Raw genomic sequence first — 15,202 nt, 5'->3', positions numbered from 1 at the left:
TGTGTTTGTCTCGCTGTTTATGATTGATTGGAGTTTGTTGCCATGAGGCCGGGAATGGTGCCAAAGCTGGCATGCAGTGATCCGATATTGTTGGACCGGTCGCCCAGGCATACTCAATCGATCCGATACAGATGGATCGACCGATATCACCGCTCGTTCAGGTTGACCCTTACTACATTGTATACATATATTATATAAATATCTATCTATCTATCTAAAGGCAAGCAATCAGGTATCGATCGAGAAGGCAAGCAATGCCTCACGGTGGCTTCTCCGGCAACCTGACGTCGCCGACATTGGACTTGGCCGTGGACATGGGCCATCCCTTCCTCAACCGCACCGTCGACGGCTTCATCAAGATCGGCACCGTAAGTAGATAGATAGATAGTCAGCCTCTTCCTTCCATCATGTCTGCAATGCAATGCAATTCATTCATCTGTTGATTGATTCTCTTGCAGGTTGGTGCTTGCAAGGTCGCCGCCGAGGAGACCTTCGAGTGTCTCCACAAAGGTATCGATCGATCGCTAGGATTTTAGTTTCTCTTTTCGATCTAGAAACTTCTCCATATATAAGCACAAAGTTGTTGATTCATTCGAATTCGTTCTGCATATATGCATCCAGGGGACGTCTCCAAGCACAAAGTCGAGCATGCAGTAAGTTGATATAAATATAGTTAATTATATTCTATCTGTAAGGTATTATGCATATGATGGTTAATGTGGTCTATATATACATGCTTGCAGCTGAAGAAAATGTGCAAGGAAGGCGCGTATTGGGGTATTGTAATGCATCATTTTTATTTTAGTTACTAATCAATCTGCATGCATATTGCGCCGTTATTAACTGAATAATGAAGTCCGTTGTTCATCGATCAGGTACTATTGCTGGTGTATACGTGGGCGTGGAGTACGGAATCGACAAGATCCGTGGTCACAGGGACTGGGTGGGTATTCTAGAGTCTTCTACTCCCTCCTTTCAAATTCAAATTATATATATCGTTTTAACTTTTCTAGATACATAGTTTTTTATATACGTAAATATATTATATATCTAGGTGCATAGCATCTGTAGGTGCGTAGCAAATGCTATGTATCTTTAAAAGCCAAAACAACTAATAGTTTAATATGGATTTGTAGTTGGAAATAAATGCAAATGAATTATATTAATTTGAGACGGATGGTATGTGTGTGTGTGTTAATATATATATATATATATATATATATATATATATATATATAAAATTAATGTTGCACGCGTGCAGAAGAATGCAATGCTTGGAGGAGCGGTGACGGGAGCCTTGATCTCTGCCGTGAACAACCACCAGCGGCACAAGGTGGTGAAGAACGCCATCACCGGAGGAGCTATCGCAACCGCCGCGGAGTTGCTCACCCACCTCAGCTCATGATCATCCATCCGATCCCTACCATAGCACGCCATGCATGCATCCAAAGACCGGCAAGAGATGTATCCATCCATCGTTTTTCATCCACTCATTCTGTTTGTTAAATGCAGTCTCTACATTCATAATATGGACAGGAATAAAATCTTCTTTTCCATTTCCTTATCCACGCATACCTCTAAATATATTTGGATTAAAATAAAAATAAAAATTGTCCAACAATTCAGAAACCTGATTATGGGCAATTTTCTGTCATTGGTTTTTGCTGCCCAACGCGTTCAACCGTATGAACTATAAGAAACAGCGCACCAAAGTATAGTGTGATTAGTGACCATGAACGTTTTTATATGGCATAGAGCGAGCCTCAAGGATTGCTTACTCTAACGGAGGAGCAAGCGTTCGTGGCAGCCAATGGTCTCCTCGTTCTTCAAAGGTGCCATGATAAGAGTTTTTCCAGAGTTCGCAGTCGACAAATACATGCGCTTACCCTCTCGCAGACACATGTGGGATTCACTCAAGACCAAAGTTTGTTCTATATTTGAGCAAGCTTGCGAGTGTTTTGGCAAGGAACTCGAGAACTGTAATTGTGTGTACCCCAACACTTGGTCGCTACGCATCATTTCCAAACTTTCTCCTTTATAGAACTAAGGGCAAGGAATCTTACAACTATTCCAAAACGTAAGAAATAAGAGTTTTCCTTTGCTGATTTTATTGGCTCTCTGGATGTCGAGGAAAAGATGCATGTGATTGTGGTTTATCAATTGTTTGCATATGGGGCATTGACAACCTATTACTACGTTACTATAGTCCATTAGATATGTCGGTGGATTAGATTTGGTCTTTTGACAGACTTTTGGCCTAGTGGGTGAGTTCGTGAAGTTTTGGATTTCAAAGGATTATTGGCGTAAAGCATGAGGCATAAGGTGGTAGTCAATTCGGGATCACTGGAATAACTCCAAAATTTCGGTATTTTTTGGCCCAAGGCATTATTTATAGCTCATGTATGTTGGCCCTACTACTCATTCAGTTGGTACGAGGGTGTTTGGGGATTTTTCAAAATTCAGAGGATTCTTGACGTACTGTGCGTGTCACTGCGCTGTGACGCGGCAGTACGTCAGAGGAACCTCTTCCCCAACATGATAGCTAAGACAGAGGGATACATCATCTCCAAATTAATCACCACCAACCTACAAATTTACATTGTTATCACTCGGCAATACAAATCTACACTCCTTTTGGTCAGTTGCCATATATGGAAAGGTAAAGGAGACCAAACACACAGGTAAGGAAGAGACCTACTACTTATTGAACCGAGCATGCCTCAAAAAAAAGTTGTGCTGCCTCGATCTCAATGGTCAGGATTACAAAATTGTAGGGTCTTTAACCTTTGTCAATTCATCCAGGTAGGTAAACCATGATGGCACGGTGTCCATATCACAGGATGATCTCCAAATTATCCTGTCAATCACAGTGGCTCCCACGGAACGATATTCACCAAGTCGAACAAAGAACGAAGAAATTCAGAGGCCTGTACATGAATCCGGCCAACCCAGTAATTTACATGATTTGCATTGCATCTGTAAAAATATTAAAAAGAAATATTAATGAACCCATAATAAAGCACACATCGAGTACTATTCTGGCAGCCTGGCATATTCTAGACTAATGGGCAAATACCACATGTGGAGAATCACGTTGCTCCTGAATGGCTGAATCTACAGATAGAGAAGAGGGCACTGCACGGCACATCTCTTTTTCTAGAAGCCAGCATTAAAAGTATGAAGTACACCATGTCAAGTAGACTAATTCTAGACTAACAGGCAAATCCAACATACCGCAATGGTATGACAGCGAATTAGTTCAGGAGGACACACCTTTTCTTAATTTGGAGCAGAGGAAGGCAGTTTCAGATTCTTCTGCAATAAACACAGCCTAAAGTACTACAGATTCTAACCTATAGCTTTATCCATTGAAATGCCATCACAGCCTTATCATTGCACTCCTAGGTCATTTGATAACTGCAATATTCCACGCATTTGAAGGTATGGGTTCTCCAGAAGTTTCTCATTGTTACACTGGTGACAACACAAACAACATGTCAGCATCCACATAATTCAGTGACAGGATAGACACGGAATGAAATTTCTTAAGAGGCTTGAACTGCCTCAACATGTCAGCAGGAGCTATTGGGTACAAGATGCATAGCACTGTTCCTGTAAATGTTTCAGATTTCATCCCTACGAGATACATAGGGCAGAAGACCTTAACCTGTTGAGCTTTCGAAATGAGGCTCTGAAGCATCCGCTGGTAGATCTCTGGTTCCTCTGTCATCATTCTCTGTTCATACAAACTGTGTTAAGGCAAACCAGAGTAGAACTATCAGCACTCAATCAGCAGTTGCCTCAGACGTACCTTCAGAAGAAAAGCAGCAGAATAATATGCTACCCTTGAATCCGTATCATCCAGAAGACCCCTGTTGGTTGAATGGATGAATATCAATCATTGGATGCACATTAGACATTACAACTTAACCTACCAAGATAATGGACTATAAAAGGAGGATACCTAAAGAACTCATTGCCTTCTACCTCCTTCAGTGCCTCCTGATCAGCTGTGCATTTACCAATCAATAGTAATAGAAGTGCTGCTCGAATATCTGATGTAGCACCAGGAAGATTGCCTCTTCCTGTGCTACCAACAGCAATACCTAATGCAATGTCATCACTGGCTGCCCCTTCAAGCTGAATCAATGGCCAGAAAAACAAAGAAGTCGGCACACGGGCTACAAGTTGCATGGGGGCTATTGCGAGCCCTCTCAGAAGTAGTGCCGCCATTGATGCTTCACAGAGTAAAGTGGATTGAGCAGATTGATTCATGCCAATATCTTGCAATGTCTCACTCCGGCAAAGATTCTTGTTTGCAACACTTTGGTGTGATGCAAGGGTTTCCAAATGACTATCAATGTTCTTGGTTGTACAACCAAAAAGTTGACCAAGGGACTGAAGGCCCCCGGCATGCATCGCATTTGTGGAAGGAATTCTCAGGCATAATTGAGAGAACAGCATGTCACACATCTGAAAGAGGAAGGACCAAATCACAAAATAATCAAATTTATAGTATTACGTAAACTTCATCACCTCATTATGTAGGAGATCCGGAGGTTAGACTGATTTGAATAAGTTCAATGGACTCCAAACAATGTTCTCTAATTTTCAATTGGTAAGAGGAAAGCGCAGTCTAAAGTTAAAGGCAAGAAACTAGTAACTGAGAGCAGAATCAACTCATAGCTTGAACTATTCCAAATTCCCATAATCAAGAAAGAATACGATATTACTTCTATTTTAAAATGTAGCTGATGCAACATCTTTCTTTTTGTAACAGACAGTTATAATGCAACTGGTGCCATATGCAAATGGTGCTGGCTTGTATGTATGACATATGCACGCACCAAAATTGAAATACATCAAGGAATTACCTTTAAGATGTTGATATGGTCTGTCTCATTGTTTTGAACTACTAGTAACAGAGCACTATTCATAATATCTATAACTGCAAAAGCTTTATCAAGACAGTTTTTGCTATGATCAGCAGTTGTTTGGACTTGCATATCACTGTCATCCAATAATAATTTGCAACGCATCAGAAATTTGTCCAGCACATACAGGAATCCCCACCTAATGAAGTTGTGTTTTGACTTCAGAAGCCCACAGAGCATACAAACAGGCAGAGAAACTTCTGAACATGATAGATCCTGGCTACCAGCAACTTCAATTTCTGCTTGAAGCTTTTTTATTTTAGACCATATAGAACCATCTGTTTCTTCACTGATTTCTGAAAGGAGCAATTCAACTAACCAAATATAACCATGGTGTCTATATGATGAAATCTGTGAGTGAAGAAGCGAGTGCAAAGTCGCCCAGCAAAGCCTGGCTCTAAGCGCGACATCAGCATCATCACATCCTTCTTTAATGCTGCTAAAGCACTTGCATGATTTTGTTACTTGGATCATATAAGCAAACTCATTGTCAATCCTGGAAAACGTGCTGACAGTTCCATCAAGTTTTCTCATAACCTTGTCCAGAAGCTACATAAATAGACATTTTGATCAGAATGAGAAAAGTGCTTCTCAAAAACAAATTTCGTGTGGGTTACAGATCATCCACACACTACCTAGTTCCTATTACAAAAGATCTATAACATACATTTAATTGTAAAATAGAACAAGGGATACATAAGCCTTTGATCTATATAGATAATTATGAAAATTAGTGTATATAGGTAATTATGAAAATTAGTGAGCGAATATTCAATATTTACTGGCTGTTTCTATGTGTACATGTATGGACCATCATTAGTGATACCAGATTAAACAGTTGATTAGAGAAGTCATTATGGTTGTGCATACAGGTAGCTTATGCACTCTGCATACTGAGTAATAATGATATATTTGCATTCCTATAAGAGATAAAGGGGCTAACTATTCAACGAAGGTTCTACACCTGCATCAAGTAGCACCATATTGTCTTAACATTGGAGGCAAAGAGCCAAAAGAAAGAGTCATATGCACATATCTTAGTAAATAATAATACCAACACACAGTACCACATTCAATTGGTCATAGTGTGCAGACTGCGATAATGCCGCCGATATAGCTTTCCTCAGCATGTCACCGACGCCTTCAACACCATGCTTCACAGATATATAAAAGGCCTCAGGAGCATCAGCGAATGCAAGAAGGGAAGCAAGGGGCTGGGCATCATCATAAGTATAGGTTGAAATACCACCAGCCAGGCAAGCTTCATTTATTTGATGCACTACGTAATCAAAAATGACAAAAAATAAATCTCGCTTCTCTTCCCTGGAGTTGGCTCGTGAATACTGTAAAGGTGATAGATAAATTTCATTAACATAGAGATAAAAGATGACATAATTAAGTATATTATTAACCAGGAAACCTCCAACGAAATCAGAAATATCAAAACACTATGATAAGGGCAATGTGTTATGTCATAACAGATGAAGATTCAAAATGGAACTGATCGCTGGTTATGAACTACCAAGGGCAATCTGTTATCTCATAAACAACTTTTTAATTAGCGATTTTCACAGCATGTTCCCAGAAAAAGCTATAGAAGTTATCGTGGAAGCCAACGTTCACTGCATTTTTTTAGTATTCATTAATAAAAATATTGATTTTTTAATAATATATCTCATTTTGGAAGAGGCTATTAACACATCGTACATAATGATGAAATAAATATTATTTAGAAAGCAAGTCATACTATTTTTAGTAGTACTTAAATCAGTATGAAATATAATGGTCGGAGGGTTGAAAAAAGAGCAAATACTGTGTCTTGCTGAGTTTTCTTCAAATTCAGGATTATAAGAAATGCTTTTAGGCCTTCAAGCAAAGTTGGGTTTCAAAATGAATTTCTATTTCACCAATTTTCATATCTATGATTAAAGGAGAAGGTGCCCAAAAATTGGATCATTGGGAGGAGCACAGATCAAGTGCGAAGTTCTCTAATAATAATGTATGATTTATTGAGCTTGCCCTATAGGACATCCAGTCCTAACAAAGAAGGAATTCGGTAACTCTTAAAACATGGATATCCTACATAGCAATAACAAGTTCCTTTGTCAACAGGAAATATGATACATTTTCCTATGGTCTTGCTTTTGACTTCTTAAAACAGGGGTATTAAAAAACCATTCCAGTCCACATAAAGAAAGGCCAGGCGTCAAATTAAGAGCAAGACCAAACCTCAAGACAAATATAGTCAATTCCACCAAGAAGATCAATCCGTTCAGGAACAAAATGAGTATCACGAACACCATTCTGAGTTACATCTGATACTTGGTACAGCATATTTGTAAGCATGCATATGAGCTTGCTGTGCACTACTTTTGCCCATGAGTGCTCCACACTAATTTCAAGAAGAGTCTTTATTACCTGTTCAGGATTTAAAAAATGCACAAGTGACTTGAAGAACATTTTCAGCAATAAAACCATTCACAGAAACTAGTAAAGAGTATATACTCTACATTTTAGCTGAACTGCTTAAGTCAAAAGGCTAACATGTGCATTGCAGAGCCTATTAGAAAAAAAAATCTTATGATCGAATAGTACTGTGGCCATATCTCAAAAACACGTCAGCAAAATCCGGAGATTCAACTATTCTGTTGTGCTGATAGTTGGCCTTTTCAGTTTCCCCAGTGGTTTTGACTCCCACTCAGTAAACAAAAAGTATAATGCATGTTCAAAATCATATTGTGCCTAGTAGTGAAGGAAATATAAAAATGGCTAACTTGGCAGCTACATGATTTATCTCCAATATTAAATAAAACAGTCTCCAACATTTTGATCTTTTAGGTATTACAGAAACGCGTGACAACCCAGAGTAAGAAATGTTGCAACTATGTTTGGCAACTAAGAAATGTTGCAAAAACATAACAAAAGTGAACTTGAAGAAAGTTATGTTTACCCTTATGTCCAGACCTCCCAGTCTACTCCTGATAATTTTTCCTCCATCACAAACAAAGTAAAATAGACAACTCAAAGCTGAGGCCCACACAATCTCCTGTCGTTCCTCCATCTATGGAAGCAAGAAAAAAATGATCACACATATGAGCTTACCAGCAAACAAAAAGACAGTGCACAAAATTGATTAATTAAGCATTGATGATGTTTCAGTACTAAAAACAATATTCTTAGAATTAAATAATATAAAAAATACAAGGACAAATTGGAGCATAAACACACGGGCAAATTGGAGCATCACACGGCCACATAAAAGAACATAAATAATTCCATAAATATAAATATAACCCAAAAAGGTGAAAGATAACTCTTTCTGAGAACACTAATAAAAAAAATAGTATATTTGCTAACAGCTAACACATTTCCTTGACACTAGAACCCAAATATAACAAACAAAATGCATGCTCAAAATCAATGTCCTAGAAAAAATAAATACCTGTACTAGGAGAAGGAGAACCTCAAAAAGTATTTTAAGAAGCCATGACTCAAACTGATCAATAGCAGGACTGATATTCGGCTCTTCTTCGGGTTCTGCTGCCCTTGGTTCATCTATACTTGATCCATATTCGTTGCTTAGATAAGAATGGTTAACAGCTTCACTTTTATCTATAAGCGGTGCATCTTGAACAACCATAGGTTCCAGTAAGTGTGCATGTACCCCCAGATTTAGGATCAAATCAAGAGCCTTTGTTCTGGCAGATGTCTTTTGAGAGCTCAGCATACCCTGACAAGTTAATAATGCGCAAAAGTTAATTGAAAGTTGATTTGAAGGAAACCATCATGAAAAATACGCACCTCAAGCATATAAAGTGTCAGGGGTGCAGCAGTCTCGGAATCCATCATATACCTGGATTAAAAAAAATAAAGGAAGACCCCTGAGAAAGCAATCACATTATATGATAGACAAGAAGGTATGACAGGCTAGCAGCTGTTTAAACTACTTTGATCGCAAACATGTTCATAATTACCGATTACCGAGAGACATCAGTGTTGTATATCTTCTGTAGCTCAGAAGTGAAAACGCTTCATCGTTAAGAATAGTGCTGAACTTCTTTAGTAACAACAATATACACAAGAATATAGTCAATTTTCGTACCTTAACTAACACGGTGGTTTAATTTTCATCCCTCAACTCCAATACCAGGCCCCTAACTGTTCAAACCATGTAAAACTCGTTCCTTAGTTCATTTTACAGTGACTTTGTACATGTGGCTCGTATGACTCAGACCTCATATGCCTAGGCACGGGCACGGCGAAGCAGAGCAGTGCCCAAACCTACAGCTCCCTCAACACGGATACATTCACTCCTTTCGCCACCACCAATGGCAACTCCTGCCATTACTTCTTGACCTTAGCAATCAGTGCCGCTCTCGCCTCCCTAGCAGCGCCATGCCTACATCGGCTAGGCCTCAGGCATTGCTGCTACTCCTGGAGCAGTTTGTGGACCAATTTGAATAGTTTGGGGGAGTAAATCGAGTTGGAATTATCAAATTCTATTGAGGGGTTAAGCAGATAAAGCCCAGGGTAGTAAAACAAACTATTTCCTGTCATGTAGTACTGATTAGGGGGGAAGATAGCTCGACACTCTGAGAAAGTCATTTCAATCATGAAATTCACCAATCCCTTTAAAATGTAATATCACCATCTTGAAAGATGAATTTTTATTGTCTTCCAAAATTTATTGTTGACCATTTTTTATATGCATGCACTCTTGTATTATGTGACTAATAATTTGAATCTCTAATTTAAAAAAGAGATTGTAAGAAGATAACTCCTTACAATGTGCACATCCTGCATTTATACTCACACAGGCAAGACAACACAACTGTTGACAGTACTACGTAATAAAAACAGAGCCATGTTAATATACGTGAATACAGAAGAGCGATAAGCAAGATACATTCATGTGAAAACAAAAAATATCACATCAGAAAAAAAAATTGAACATGGTATAACCTTGGCTGAGAAAACATATTCTTAGTTAGATCAGGCCATGATATCAGTCGTAAAACTAGTGGAAAGAGAATACATGACAACAATGCCAAGGGTAGTTAAAATACCAGGAAAATTGGCGAAGTTTGATATTGGTGCATAAATAACAAGAAAGAAATGGGATATAGAATTATACATGTCAATGACAAGTTTGATAAGGACACTGAATGCCACATCTGCTGAAGGTTGCCGATTCTGGGTGCTCAATCTTGATGGAGCAATAGACTGACTTGCATTTGAAGTTGCTTCGGAACAAACTTCAGCTATGACTTCAGAAATTTCAGCCGGATTCAATCTTAAGGGTTGCTGCTCACTAGTAAAAGAAGGTAACATTATGAGCAAGGCAAACATGCTCACTAGTAAAAGAAGGTAACATTATGAGCAAGGCATGACTGTGACACATCGTAAAGATACATGAAGTTCTAAATGAAGTATATAGAGGAGAGGGTATATGATTCAAAGTGCCTTTGATAACTATATATTCTCCCGTACATCAGGGAGGGGGCGGGGGGGGGGGGTGGTAAAGGGTCAAAGGGTCATAATGAGTTCATCTTAACCTAACCTATGTGGAATTTAGGTTCAGGAATGCAACAATGACATGGATCTGTATGTTTGCAAACAAATACAAATGTTCCAACAAATGAGGGTGTGCGATACCATGCAAGTAAATAAATGAAACAGATAAAGTACCTGTAGTGTCTATACTGGAAAAGGGGACGTGCTCGAGGCTGGAAGGTGTTTGCTGGTATGTTCATCCTACCAAAAAGAAAAAGACAGATTATTAAAAAGATTATTAAAAATAAGTTTATTTTGACCCTTTTTTCCTTAAAACAACTGTACGTAGTAACAAAAATTATGTAGGCATCTGCTTTATACAATAAGCACGAATCTAGATGACAGCAAGTATCACCAGCCTTCAGTTTAACATTCGCTTAGGATATGTTTGGTTGGAGAATCTGGTAGGACGGAACCGTTCCATTCCAGATTCTTGGAATGGAATGGTTCCATTTCTTGTTTGGTAGGCGGAACGGAACCGTTCTAGTTTTTTGTTTGGTTCGAGAATTAAAGTGGAACGGGATGTACATTTCGTGCTCCCTCGCGCGCCGCCCAGCTCCCCCCGCGCGCCGCCCAGGGCCCCCACGGCGCGCCGCCCCTGCTCCCCCCCCCCGGCGCCAGCGCGCGCCCTGCTCCCCCCCCCCCCCCCGCTCCCAGCTCCCCCCCCCCCGCGCGCCGCCCAGGCCCCCCACGGCGCGCCGCCCCTGCTCCCCCCCCCCGGCGCCAGCGCGCGCCCTGCTCCCCCCCCCCCCGCGCCCAGCTCCCCCCCCCGCGCGCCGCCCAGGCCCCCCACGGCGCGCCGCCCCTGCTCCCCCCCGGCGCCGGCGCGCGCCCTGCTCCCCCCCGCGCCCTGCTCCCCCCCGGCGCCGGCGCGCGCCGCGCTCCCCTGCTCCCCCCGCGGCCGGCGCCCCCCCCCCCCCCCCCCCGCGCGCCGCCCCTGCCCCCCACGGCGCGCCGCCCCTGCTCCCCCCCGCGCCTAGCTCCCCCCACGCGCCGCCCAGGCTCCCCACGGCGCGCCGCCCCTGCTCCCCCCGGCGCCGGCGCGCGCCGCGCTCCCCTGCTCCCCCCCGCGCGCCGCCCCTGCTCCCCCCCCCCGGTGACGGCGCGCGCCCTGCTCCCCCCCGCGCCCAGCTCCCCCCGCGCGCCGCCCAGGCCCCCACGGCGCGCCGCCCCTGCTCCCCCCCGCGACCTGCTCCCCCCCCGCGCGCCGCCCCTGCCCCCCACGGTGCGCCGCCCCTGCTCCCCCCCGCGGCCGGCGCGCGCCCTGCTCCCCCGGCGGCCGGCCGCCCGCGGATCAAGAGGAGGAGGAAGCCACGAGGAGGAGGAAGAAGAAGAGGGACGAGCAGGTACCGTCGATTTTTCGGAACCGGACCGTTCCGCATATGGTTGGAATATTCCATATCGGAACCGATCGGTTCCACTTTGTCCACCAACCAAACAACCCGAAAAATGGGATGGAACGGTTCCGTTCCACCCGATTCCTCCAACCAAACGCATCCTTAGAACACTAAGGATACGCCAGCTGTCCAGATACGGAAAACTGTTTCTGAACAAATTAATCTGATTAAGATTACAACTAAAAAATCCTAGGATACTATAAATAAGAAATTTGCCAGCAGGGCAAAGATTTCAATGGAACGAAAAATCACTCTAGAAAAGAAAAGGGAAATGCAAGACATTATATTGGAAAACTCAGAACAACTTTCATGTGAAATACTAAGAGGAGCATGAAAGGAAAGATATGCTATTAATCACAACGACGACACAAATAAATAAATAGTAGGGCATACCAAACATGATTTGGGCCTGACTTCATGCGTTTTGAGGCAGTTATTGCTTTTAAATGGCTTTGCGACGACGCAAAAGTACTTAGGGCAGAAGTTGAAGGTTGCAGCAAATCAATATCTGGAAATTCCTTGATAACACTATATTTCCAGTGTTGATCATTAATTTTCGCCTCCATATCCCCAACTAAAAGAGCTGCAGCACCAACCTCAAGAAAACCATGTGTATGAAAATCTTGAAGACCCACAAAATCACTGCTGGTGGTAAAGGAGATGAGAAAAATAGTTAGTGTTGGCAACAATAAAAAAAATGGGGATAAGAAAAAACAACAAGTACAAGAGATATACCTTTCTTCGGCAGAAGTTGATGCCTGCCGTTCCTCGCCATACACATGCCATCGCCAGCTTAAAATGTCAAAGGATATATATTTGCTATCATCTCCAGGCTCACCCCCGTCAACTTTATCGCTAGCTGATGATATCAAATCGGATGAACTATGGCATTCCTTCAATTCAAGATGTTCTCTGTTGCTAATAACTTCTGCTAAGGACCTATTCAAAAATGATGAAAGTGAAGGAAGTGACTGCTTGGACGCAACAGACTGGACTATAGGTTGGAATGACAATTTTGGAATATGTCTTGCAACCAATGAGCGAACATAGTTTAAAGACTTCACAAGAGATGCTGAAGCAAAGTTGGATATTGGCGGGGCAATTGGTGAGGAATTTGGTGCAGCTACTGCTGATACTTGGCCAAGAGATTCTGCTCTGTTATTTGCCATTGGTTCACATTTTGCAATCGTATTTGCACAGAAAAGATCAATTTGACGCAGAGTCTGGACCCTTGGAATATACCTGAAGACCACATGCACGACAGAGTTAGTGCAAACAAATTTCACAAGCTGAAATAAGTGGCAAGAAACAATCCAGTTACCGGATAAGATATCTCTTTAACAATGCCACACATCTTGGGACGACCGCTGGGCTGGTTCAAAAGATTGTCCAAATTAGGAAAATGGGAGAAGTCAATACCCCATAAAGATGCATCATGAATCTCAAAATGAACCAAGTAAAGCAATGAATAAGATTAAGCATTTTTTGATTTAAAAACTACTTAATTAATTGATGTATGCCATTTAGAAACAAGAGTTTTTTCTTCTTTTTAGACCAAACAAGAGATTCATTCTAAATTAGGACATCATGCTGAAAAAAATTAAAGTTCCTGTCTCCCCTGTTGCCTTGCAGAGAAAGAGTGGTAATCCAGAAAAATGATAGCCACATTAAGATGTCAAAGCTGAAAGCATACCTGCGATCACTTTCTGCAAGTGCATGGTCAATGAGGACATTATAAGCCATATCTATGGTTGAAGGGTTGGCTATATAATCCTGTCAGCATATAATCACCTCCATTTAGAAACGGCATAAATACGAAGGAAGTGATTTGAGGTGATAACAAAAATTAAGAAAATGTTGTGCTGCATTAGATAACTTCCTTTGCAACTAACACTGACATCATCAAGAGCAGTATAACACGCAAAGCAGAGAAGCCAGGTGTGCTGCACAGTTATGAGGTCATGACAGATATACCAGGAAATTTAGAAAGCAAAATAACCACACCTGGACAAGAGAATGTGTTGACGTTTCAAATGATTAAACAGGCCAGATGGTGTAGGCCATGCTATGTTGTTCTACAGTATGTTGTCCTACACGTCAGTAATTCTTTGTTGATCATGAAACCATAACTACCAGGATATAGCAAAGGGTATCTGAATTCTTGTGATAAGTGGTGTTGTGAGGCCATTCGTACTCACAATGTTCAATACAAGTTTGTTCTCCCTTTTTTAACTACCACAAGCATAGATACAAACTTGCGCCATTCAATGCACGCGAGCGTTTCACGAGGTGCGAATAGGTTGAGACCAGCTGGCCCTCGATCTACAAAAGCGAATGGCGTGTCGACATCTAAACAAGGGCGCGTCACTGCTCTGCTGCGTATTTAACTAACACATCAGGAAATACCCCCTTTTTTTCTGGTCCTCGATGTTTGGAGATAAATGAAGTTTGCACAGTGCATTTACAGGCATATCAGCATTGGCATTCACACCCAAGCGGAAGCTACATGCAAAGGCGTAGCACAGGGGATGGGCAGCATGCGCAAAGTAAGAGTATGGAAATGTAGCTGGTACACATAATACCGCTGATAGACAAGACAGGGATGGATTGGTACCCGGAGCGTTCGCGAGGCCTCGGCGGCGGCAGAAGCGGCGGCGGCAGCTGGACCGTGGGTGTGCGGCGCGGGCGGCGAGAGGCAGTCGGCGACGGCCCTCCGGAGCGGCTCGGGCGGCTTGCGGGCGGAGGCGGTGGATATGGAGGCGGATGGCGGCGGGCGGTGGGGCGGCACCGGCGGGGCGGCGGCGGGGGCATAGTGGCGCGCGCTGGCGAGCCGCTTGGACGGGAGCGGCGCCTCCCGGAGCGGCATCTGGTGCTGGTGGACGAGATCGAAACCCTAGGTCTCCGTCGGCGGCATTCGATCGTGGTCGTAGCAGCAGGCAGCAGGAATCGATGGAAATGGAATCACGCACGAATCACAAGTGGAGTGGGAGGGTGCGAGGATGTTGGATTGGATTCTGTCTGTCTCCCTCCAGTTTCATTCAGGGATGGATTGAAGAAGGGAATTTTTGGAAAGAAGAAGAAGAAGAAACCAAGGGAGAGGAGAAGGCAAAGCCTGGCTGGCCGACCCATTCACGTGGCCGGCCACCTGTCCTCCTCCTCCTCCTCCTTCTCACCAGGGCCCGGCCCAGCCCGACCCGAGGATGCTTTTGTTTGGGCTGCGGCCTCTTCTGGAAGCAAATCTTATATGGGCCGCAAACACCTCGGCGCCCATGTGGTGCGTGGCTCGCTCCTTCTTTCTTCCTTGAGGCGGGCCGCAAA

At 42.9% G+C, this 15,202-nt stretch overlaps 2 protein-coding genes across 11 annotated transcripts; one reads left to right on the top strand and one right to left on the bottom strand.

The window, feature by feature from the left end:
- Positions 1–19: 19 nt before the first annotated feature.
- LOC112893261 (outer envelope pore protein 16, chloroplastic-like) lies at positions 20–1,564 on the top strand. Of its 8 annotated transcripts, none has more exons than XM_025960489.1 (7): positions 20–161; positions 248–368; positions 459–510; positions 610–653; positions 744–777; positions 876–943; positions 1,262–1,564. In XM_025960489.1, exons 1-7 carry the CDS (start codon positions 43–45, stop codon positions 1,403–1,405), a joined length of 582 nt encoding a protein of 193 aa, XP_025816274.1. In that variant the 5' UTR covers positions 20–42; the 3' UTR covers positions 1,406–1,564. The 8 variants fall into 8 exon arrangements, with proteins under 8 accessions (XP_025816274.1, XP_025816272.1, XP_025816271.1 ...); XM_025960487.1 differs by having other exon boundaries at positions 233–368; XM_025960486.1 differs by having other exon boundaries at positions 221–368; positions 622–653.
- A 992-nt stretch (positions 1,565–2,556) lies between these two features.
- Positions 2,557–15,005, bottom strand: LOC112892171. Of its 3 annotated transcripts, none has more exons than XM_025959283.1 (18): positions 14,499–15,005; positions 13,578–13,657; positions 13,206–13,256; positions 12,620–13,126; positions 12,278–12,529; positions 10,623–10,688; positions 10,069–10,245; positions 8,736–8,787; positions 8,377–8,664; positions 7,885–7,995; positions 7,164–7,352; positions 6,002–6,277; positions 4,875–5,483; positions 3,965–4,473; positions 3,812–3,872; positions 3,668–3,736; positions 3,274–3,474; positions 2,557–2,976 (listed from the first exon to the last, which is right to left on the bottom strand). In XM_025959283.1, exons 1-17 carry the CDS (start codon positions 14,748–14,750, stop codon positions 3,391–3,393), a joined length of 3,633 nt encoding a protein of 1,210 aa, XP_025815068.1. In that variant the 5' UTR covers positions 14,751–15,005; the 3' UTR covers positions 2,557–2,976; positions 3,274–3,390. The 3 variants fall into 3 exon arrangements, with proteins under 3 accessions (XP_025815068.1, XP_025815069.1, XP_025815070.1); XM_025959284.1 differs by having other exon boundaries at positions 12,278–12,526; XM_025959285.1 differs by having other exon boundaries at positions 13,206–13,251; positions 14,499–14,521.
- Positions 15,006–15,202: the final 197 nt, after the last annotated feature.

The sequence above is a fragment of the Panicum hallii genome, chromosome 5, assembly GCF_002211085.1.
Source record: "Panicum hallii strain FIL2 chromosome 5, PHallii_v3.1, whole genome shotgun sequence".
NCBI classification, from domain to species: Eukaryota; Viridiplantae; Streptophyta; class Magnoliopsida; order Poales; family Poaceae; genus Panicum; species Panicum hallii.
The sequence above is the reverse complement of the archived record's forward strand: the minus strand, read 5'-3'. Positions and strand labels throughout refer to the sequence as shown.

Excerpts from the sequence above, each read along its gene's own strand:
- LOC112892171 (XM_025959283.1), bottom strand. The coding sequence starts at position 14,750 with ATGCCGCTCCGGGAGGCGCCGCTCCCGTCCAAGCGGCTCGCCAGCGCG. Across the intron at positions 12,530-12,619 it reads TCAACTTCTGCCGAAGAAAG|CAGTGATTTTGTGGGTCTTC; the intron begins GTATATCTCTTG and ends CTTTACCACCAG. Across the intron at positions 10,246-10,622 it reads TTCCAGTATAGACACTACAG|TGAGCAGCAACCCTTAAGAT; the intron begins GTACTTTATCTG and ends TTCTTTTACTAG.
- LOC112893261 (XM_025960485.1), top strand. The coding sequence starts at position 43 with ATGAGGCCGGGAATGGTGCCAAAGCTGGCATGCAGTGATCCGATATTG. Across the intron at positions 654-743 it reads AGCACAAAGTCGAGCATGCA|CTGAAGAAAATGTGCAAGGA; the intron begins GTAAGTTGATAT and ends ACATGCTTGCAG. Across the intron at positions 944-1,261 it reads TCCGTGGTCACAGGGACTGG|AAGAATGCAATGCTTGGAGG; the intron begins GTGGGTATTCTA and ends GCACGCGTGCAG.